Source organism: Sphaeroforma arctica, assembly GCF_001186125.1.
Source record: "Sphaeroforma arctica JP610 unplaced genomic scaffold supercont1.8, whole genome shotgun sequence".
Classification (NCBI taxonomy): Eukaryota; class Ichthyosporea; order Ichthyophonida; genus Sphaeroforma; species Sphaeroforma arctica.
The window spans coordinates 128,121-137,096 of NW_014040550.1; the positions used below are offsets into that span (position 1 = coordinate 128,121).

Consider the following 8,976-nt stretch of genomic DNA (forward strand, 5'->3'; position numbering starts at 1 on the left):
CATATATATAAATTTATGATCAAGTGTGTATATATGTGCTTGTGTGTTTTAAAATACTCAGGCTATTGGAGCCATCAAAGTGAATTTAGAACATTTTGGAAATATTGGAAAAGAACTTGTATTGAAATATTTTAATACAAATAAAATCTTGATTTTTAGACTGACCGGAGGCCGTATTCTTTCACTTCTTGCTATGCAGCGGAAGAAATAGACAACGCACCGCTCTCACAGTTGGCATTGGAAGCCGCGAAATTGCATATCTTCGACCAGACAGACCTCATAATGGGCCTGAAAGCGCTGGCACCGCAATTCTCCGCCGAGGCAATACAACCAACGGATGCCGACGAAGTGGGCTCAGGGGTCCCCGCCCCACGCTTTATGACACTCCATCACACGGGGACGTAGCCACAGGGTACAGCAAACATGGACGATATCATCGTCGTCCGGCACAACGACGGTACCCAGGGCTATGCGGTCATTCGAAAGGAGATCATCGACGTCGACATCACCATCACGGGTCACTCAAAGCTCTTTTCAGTTGTTCTCGCAGCCAGTACTCTGAAATCGGCGCAGCAAAACTATGGCGCTACGGGCCGCGATATGACGGGGTGTAAATTTGCAGCCAAGTAGGCTTTGAATATCCTGCAGCGGTTGCATCTCCGTACTGGATATCATGAAGAACCTCGGCAAAAACACCGAGGACAATACAATGGAAAGTCGCCGAATCCTCCGGTCTATCCAGGTCATGCATGAGTTACAAATTGGCTACCAGTATATCCCAGGGCCTCTAAACATCTTCGTTGACCACATGTCGCGGTGCTGCAACCATATGAACCCACTCGTGCTCCCAGCGAACAAGCGTCAGGTCCTGGCGGCACTCATCATTGCAACTAAACCGTCTGTGGTTACATCGATCCATTGAGGTTTTTGGAGCCGAGTACGCAATTGAGATATTCGTCAGAGAGGAGAAAAATCTACAGGCGGTCTATTGCAGTAACGAACGGGGGGGGGGGGAGTGAAATATGGCTGTGGCTTCTTCGATCTTGAACTAGACGACAAACATTGCTATGGGAACTCTCCTTTTGATATATTGGCTGGTGTATTGTTGGAATGATAGCGGCCCGCCAAATCGTGACCACAAATGAGGTGGACATATCTCTCATGAGAGGGAATCGGGCGGTTGGCTAACCGCCTTGGAAGTATACGCTCCTGGCACACGTCAAGAGTGGAGCAGGCATGAAATTATCCCGTGCCCCGATCTTTCTGGCGCCAACTGAACCGTAGCGGTGCTCCGACCGCCCGATGGCATGTTGGCCACCAATACCGATCGGCTTCGTGCTTCTCGATCACGACGCGCGCTCAGAAGGTTGTCGATGCACACCTGGGCAGTGCCGAGGGCGATTCGCCTGTTGTGGTTCAAACTTGATAAGACAATGGTCTCTGCACACCGAACTGGTTGAACAACCAACCCTCGATATACAGGAGCTCCCAGCGGAGGTCAACTCTCTGCCGGACAGGGATGTCAGCCGGGTGCGTATACGTGATCTTTTTTTGACCAAAGTTTACTCCAACAATCGGTTGCCCTCGATTCAAGTTCTTTTATTAGTGGCGTGAATCAGTACTCATTACGAATCGGGGTGGATGAACCCAGCTTTCAATTTGCTTTCCACAACGCACGTACGGAAACAGTGCGTGTTTAATATGCTGACATACGAGAAGACATCAACCTGCAGTTAGTATTCCTACCGCAAGCACCCTGAATAGTGTCTTTTTGGTTTGAGTGAAGATGGGGGGCATTATAGGTCATAATTAGGTAGTGCTTTTGTTCTTCTGCATGTAATCGTAGTATTGTTGGTATGTTTACCGTTCTATTCTGAGCCACTCTAAAAAATGTAGTTTACTATGTCTGCGATGAGACATTGCTCGTCGATTTTACGCTATCTATAGTACTTAAAATACAAAATTACTGTCGCAGTACAAACCACATTTAGAACACTATCAGCAGGCGCTTCCGATCAATTTCGGTTGTAGAGTTTTTTTCGCTCGATATTGCAATATGCAACATTGCCAGTGTAGAAACGGACGGTATCTGAACGGACATCACTTTTAACAAGAAGTATAACTGTCCCTTCCTGCAATTACAAACGTTAAAGTAGGGGTCAACAATTGTGAGACTGATGGTCATCGTCTAGTGTAGATGTATTTACATTCACGGCAAGTCTGTGCTGTATATAAACCGACATGTTCTAATTAATTTTGAACGTGTAATACCCAATCTTTATTGTTTCTATTGTCCTGAAGGTTGACATTAGATATAAATTGAGATAGCTTTCGTATAGAGTATACAGAGTACCTGGAAAGATATGACCAAAGGAAACAATAGACCTCATCTCAAGTACGTTTATCTCAGCAGAAAAGACTTGTATTTTTGAATTCACTTGACTTAAAATTTCTACTTGAGTGTTTCTCTCATACGCGGGGTACCGGTATCCTTTACCGCTATATTTCTGGTGACTCTAATTTCAGGAACATTGGATCCTGTCCCAAAACTCAGTCTTTGATGATTTTGTGGCTTTGGGTTTGAATTGTCTTTTCTAATAATCCAGTCCCTAAGACTGTACTGCCGAGTCTAATTCATACCTACATATTGACGGAGAAATCGTGTAAACACATATCGGTATGATGAGTCGGACCAGAGTGTCAGGTTTTGTGTCCAATGCGGACTGTAATTCGTAGCAAATCTATGTCTGCGCATTGCGTGTACACGTGCTTGGCGTTACTTCCACTCACTAACGGTCACCTATGGAATTGAATGAAGTCGCTGGATGCTTTAATTGCCATTTCCTCCTACAACAACGTGAGCGCTCTACAAGTCGACGCTAGTTGTCGGGCACCTAACAGGAAGTGGTATGCGCTGAAAATACCGTTCTCGATCACAAACACCGAATCTCACTAGTCAACCAGCTACCTATTAGCAAGAAAAGTCATGTATCCAGCTAAAGTTGAATTCAGCTATCTTTTTAACGTGTACGCTACTATGTACAGAGAAGCATGCTGTATGTCGGGGACGGACTGTAGCCCCTGAAGGTACTCATATTTGGTATCAGTTCTCATGACAAATGAAACAACAAAGAGTCATTTTTTGTATAACACGCCCTAGAAACCTTGCAACTATGGTAAACCTTCGAAGTATTGAAGAGAACAATCACGAGAATCCCTAGATAAACTTCTTGAGAGAGTTGAATGATGATGCATTCTGCTCCAATACAGGTGTAGCAGCTAAGCAGTGCATAGCAGCTAACGGTAATAATCGTACGTTGTTAACAATGGAAGCCGAGCAATATGTGTACAGCTGCTGTTGCAAGAGCTATATATGTTGCTCCAATACCAAAAGCGTGCAAGGATACTACTTGATAATGAATGAGATGTGGAATCACTGAAATATCTGCAGGCGAAATAAGTAAGTTGAGAACGGGTGGTCGTTAACTGATCAAGGAATGGTGAGACCGAATGACCACCAGTAAATACAGATATGGAAAGTAAACAACCTGCGCTGATAGATGTAACAGCGTTGGGAATAAGTATGACGGTATATCATGGTTATTCATAGCCTGCATGTCATGCTACAAAAGATCAAAAACTGACTATAAATAAAACAGGCATCAGAATTCTGAACTATCATACTTTGACCCTTTAACTTTCAGCCATTAAAGCCCAATCAAACCCACTTTGGCCGAGCGTCTTTAATTACCCATGGCAGTCACATGTGAGTTATATACCCCTATTCTCCACATGTATCCACAAAATGCTTGCTAAAACGAAATGAACAAAGAACCATACGACCGACAAATTCCAACTCATAGCTACAGTAGCAGATTGGGCAATTGAGTCAATTCTAACCTTCGGCTTTTACCGAACAATGATGCAAGAGGCTATACGAAGCATTGTCACCAAGATGCCTGTAGGTTCTTACTCAAAATATGGTGGACATCTCACAGGTAGCATAGCAATTGGTAATACAAATGTAGAGCGAACAGTCGATTTAGATTTCGTATTCAACGTCCCGTTGGACAGTATTTTAGATCATGCTCTCACTCTAGTAGCACATCTTGGATTGTACATCATAATGTGAAGTCATTACTACATTCTAAAGAGAATCGCCAGGCCAGACTAAGTAAAACCAGAGTGTCGAAGTTCAATAGCTTTAATTCTTGTTTGACATATAGACTTCCTCCCTCATTCCTGGCTACATTTTTTTACCCGGAATAACCACATCGTTTGACATTCAGTTACGTTTTCGACTTGCTAAAAGCGTCCTATACAAAGCTTTCCCTTGTGAGCGGGGCATTAGCGCCATCTCATTTACCATTCGACTGAGCTCTATATCAAAGCGCATGAGTAGGTCTCTCAATACGTAAGTGGGTTGAAATATCCATACAATCAAATGTGCATATATGAGCATTTTCGTACTTTCCCCCAGGAAAATATATCAACGATTTTTCCGTTCGAAAATGAGCTTGCCCTAATGATATTCGCTCTGCAAGACGATTTGATAGGTGGATAGGATAGTTCGCAAGACTAACTGCACTCCCTATCGTACATTGCTCGGATTCCGATTATGCTTTCAGTTTTCCGGCACATTTTCTGGCCTGGATTTCAAATATTCAAAAGCATCCATTTTCCCAAATTTTAATGCGTCATCGGCAGCTGCACAAGGAATTAAGTTGAGTCGACGTCAAACTAGGTCTTGTTGGTGTTTTATCAAAAACAGCATTATAATATTGAAGTGAATGGTAAAACACCATAACACAAACTCCATTCGAAAACCATTTGCCCAAGAGGCAGCATCACTTGTATGTCAGGATACAAACAAATGAGAGAGAACACACAATATGGCAGTTCAGTTCATTGACCAGTGAAACCATACACACCATCGCAATGACAGTTGCAATCAATCACGCAAATCACAACCAAATTAAAGCGCAGACACAGGATGTATGCCAATGACAGCCGAATACATGGAGTGCTGGGAAAAAGTGGAACCGAATGCTACGTTGTATACCTGTTTGATCGTAACAATCCTTTGCTGCCAAATCGCAGAGACTCGTATCTACCAGCCAGTGGAAAGATCAAAAGGCGACAATAAACCAAAAAAATGTTCAGCGTGATAGATAAATGGGGCAGCGAATAGAACACTTCAAGTCAAGCTATAGTCTACAGTACAACCATTCGTACAGGAGCCCATATAGAGATATGTAATCTTAGGGCATCTATTTATCGATATAATGACGTATAATTGGTATTGATGCAAACTGGAGACATGTCATTCTGGTGGCCACGAAAAGTGGAATACAAGTTCTCATAATTTGCTTACGATTTTAGAACACGTACTCAGATCCCGCTTCTGAGCAATCGACACGAACCGCACCATACAAAAATGATTGTGAGACCAGATGGCGCATTGATATCGTTTACGCAGCCGAGACCTACACTCAAATCTACAAAACAAGTACTACATCATTCCTACATACTGCGCACAGAAACAATGATTGCTAGTGTAGTTATCGCACTCGATGCAGCCACGATTATTTACCCATACACCCATCATACCAGTCAAAACTTCCAAGATTTCCACATGCCCCTCCCTCGCTGCCAATTGTAACGGAGATATGCTCTTGTTATCGCGCGCGTTCACATCTGCACTATGTTTTAGCAGCAAGCGAGTGATTTCGGGCGCATTGATTAAGCAAGCAACATGTAGAGCTTGCCTTCCATTCTTGTCCCTGGCACCCAAAGATACTATTCCTTCATGTTTTCTACAGATGAAATCGACAGCCTTTATAGACCTGATAGTGTATTTCCGTGAAAAGAAGAGATGTGCGCAATGACCATTTAGTAATTTTCTATGGAACGAGTCAATACTCATCAGCTCGAAGTGACATAATCTAACTTTTAGGACAGCACAATGTAAGCCGAACTATTTTGAAATGGCAAAGCACACTGGCCAGTCAACATTTAATAATAGATCGTGTGACGACCAATAAGCCAATTGGTCATCACCAGACCAGATGGCAACATGACAAAAAATGAGTTCATATTTTATGCTTTGATAGATTGTGGGATTTGTTCAGCCAATTGTTCCTACGTTTGATCTATTTTAGTTCCAGCATTGAATATCCACAGTACCCTGGCCTCATAATACAACACATATCACAGAGGTAAGGTGATAGATCAGCACACAGCAAGAGAGTATCACTGATTGAAGCATAGAGGTCGACAACAAGCAAATATGGTGTTACACGCACACTTACTTCCGTCCACATTTACACACACACATACATTGATGTACATATGCGAATACAGTACCTACCCAAAAAAGAGCTGCTCACCTCGAAGTCACTGCGCACATGAGGGGCGTGTTACCGCTCGAATCTTGGATGTTGACAATTGAAGTGAGATCGTAACCGACCTGCCTACACGCATCGAATAGGATTTCAAGCACTCGAACATGGCCATGAGCTGCAATTTTCGAGGATATCATTAGGATCAATAGACAGGGCCATAACTACAAATATAGTAGTAAAATAAATAAATAGAAACGCTGCTATCGGAACGAATCTATACTGATAGTAAGAACATATAATGCATTGACAGACTGAGGTATAGTGCCCTGATGTCTCAAAGTCGAGTAGACTACTACATTATACCTCCAATGTAGAGCGAAGACTCAATTTTCAAAACAGTCATTGCGGGAAAAGCTGGCAGACCCCACCTGCGGTTGTGTGTATCGGAGTTCTACCATTGTGTGCTGCACGATTCCACAGGTCCACATCTTCATCCTGCAAAAACATTTAATGAGAAAAGAAAATAGGTCCGATATGTTGTGGTTGTGAGTAGTATACTCAAGTTCTACTTGTTTCATTCTAGAGCTACATATATCCTCTACAAGTAAAAAATGATACCCACAATTGACGTATAGACACAGTAACAGGTACAGGTATACTTAGCCACGCGCAAGCAAAAGTACTGAAACACATTCTATTCACTACCAGATATACTATGAAAAGCAGCTAAATATTCAGATGTCAACAATCACACGACCTTAGTATTAGAAGTAGAGCATAAATATTCTCATTCGCAATTTATACGCAGTATTCTAGATCACCCTTCTGTCAGTTTCCATACCAAATGTCAGTCAACACATCTTTGAAAACGCACATCACTATAAATTACTTTACCAGAGATGAAGTACAAAGTCTCCTTCACGATCAACTTGCGATCGATGACATGCACGGAGCACAACACAAAGTCTTTCAATAGTTGTCACAGTGCATTGCAGGCACTTCAGTTGACAAGCTGGAGCACATATTGAACCTGATCACCCCACCTAACTGAAAACTCTTCGTACAGAATACACACTGTAATAGGATATAGGACTTGAATACTACTTAAACAACGTACATCAAGTACAAGTTGTGGTGATAAAAGCTGATATTCTTTTTCCTACACTGTGTTTGTCCATGAGATAGTTTGAAAGCTACTTGAACAACGTATTGAAGTACAAGATATGACGAATATAAGCTGGCATAGGTTTCTGTGTATTCCTTTCTTTCTCCTACCTTGTGTTTGTCCATTAACTAGCCAACAATTAGATATAAGACTCGAAATCGACTTAAACAATTTCAAATACAAGATATGGTGATAAAACTGGCATAGGTGTCTGTGGATTTGTTTTTTTCCCTACCTTGTCTGTCCATAAGCTATCTAATAAGGTAATGGACTTGAAAGCTACTTAAACACCGTATTTCAAGTACAAGGTAGGGCGATATAGGCTTTAGCATAGGTTTCTGTGTATTTCTTTCTATCTTTTACCTGGCGTTTGTCCATGAGGTAGCTAACGATATCGACATCACCCACACGGCAGGCTAGATGCAGGGGAGTCCAACCGTCTTTATTGTATAGCTGTGAAGTGCAAGATCATGTTCAATATCAAGAAAGAGAATATTGAACTTTAGGATGATTGCTGCATAGCTATTCTTACTTATGCGTACATAGACTGATCATGAGATATAGAGTGAAATACAATGTCGACATGTACAAATTCACGGATCATAAGTGGACAATGCATGCATGTGTAGACACTTTTGGTGTAGCAGCAAGCATGCATCAGAAGAATTTCTTGTGCTTAGTGAGTTGGCGTTGGTCACCAAGCAGTTGTATATCGTATCTCACGCATTCGTAAGAGGTATCCGAATCATGGATCTGCGTATGCTGGGACATTTCTATCTACAATAACTAATCTCAACCTAGTGAAAAATTATAAGCTCCGTCGGGGTTAGGCAAGTTAGCGGTTTAAACAGTATTATACACATGCACAATACACGAACCGAGGCACCTTTACCATCGCATGGTAATTGTAAAGCCTTTCTCATGTGCGATATCATTCGAAAACGCATGCGCATACTCTACCCCAGCCAGGTGCGCAAACGTTTGTATATGATTGTAGGCGAGCGTACTCGAAGACCACAATGCACTGAATAAATATTCATCGAAAGGAAACATACAAAAAGAGGGGTAAATGTAGCTCGTACAAACATTGGTGAGGGTACTACTTCGAGATAGCATTGTCCTAAGTCTGATAACGTCTGCGTGCGACTAATTATGCCGTTAATTTCTTCACTATACGATACACAGGATACCTGGAGATTTGCCCCGGCCTCGACGAGGGCCTGAATCACCGCAAAGTGCGTTGTCGTACATGCTATCATCAAGGGTGTCCAGTCTGCATGCTTGAGGGGATCGATCTCGCAACCATAAAGTACTAACAGCTCCACTCCTCCTTTAATACCGTGCGAGGCCACCTGTGAGTATAGCAGATGTTTTAGTTGCATATATATATATATATATACATACAACACACACACACACACACACACATATATATATATACACACACGCACGCACACATACACACAC

The 8,976-nt window shown here is 42.2% G+C and overlaps 2 protein-coding genes across 2 annotated transcripts in view; one reads left to right on the plus strand and one right to left on the minus strand.

The window, feature by feature from the left end:
* Positions 1 to 405, plus strand: part of SARC_00300 (hypothetical protein) — a gene marked incomplete at both ends in the record, with an annotated part of 3,111 nt that extends 2,706 nt beyond the window's left edge. Inside the window, one exon of the mRNA XM_014306027.1 lies at positions 200 to 405. Coding sequence (XP_014161502.1) covers positions 200 to 405 — 206 coding nt within the window. The remainder of the gene's footprint in view (positions 1 to 199) is intronic.
* Positions 406 to 4,189: 3,784 nt separating this feature from the next.
* The window catches only part of SARC_00301 (hypothetical protein), a 6,841-nt gene continuing 2,054 nt past the window's right edge, over positions 4,190 to 8,976 (minus strand). The window contains exons 3-9 of the mRNA XM_014306028.1: positions 8,700 to 8,861; positions 7,873 to 7,962; positions 6,773 to 6,839; positions 6,390 to 6,519; positions 5,611 to 5,846; positions 5,063 to 5,110; positions 4,190 to 4,707 (exon numbers count right to left, since the gene is read on the minus strand). Of these exons, the coding sequence (XP_014161503.1) occupies positions 4,625 to 4,707; positions 5,063 to 5,110; positions 5,611 to 5,846; positions 6,390 to 6,519; positions 6,773 to 6,839; positions 7,873 to 7,962; positions 8,700 to 8,861 (816 nt within the window). The 3' untranslated portion in view covers positions 4,190 to 4,624. The remainder of the gene's footprint in view (positions 4,708 to 5,062; positions 5,111 to 5,610; positions 5,847 to 6,389; positions 6,520 to 6,772; positions 6,840 to 7,872; positions 7,963 to 8,699; positions 8,862 to 8,976) is intronic.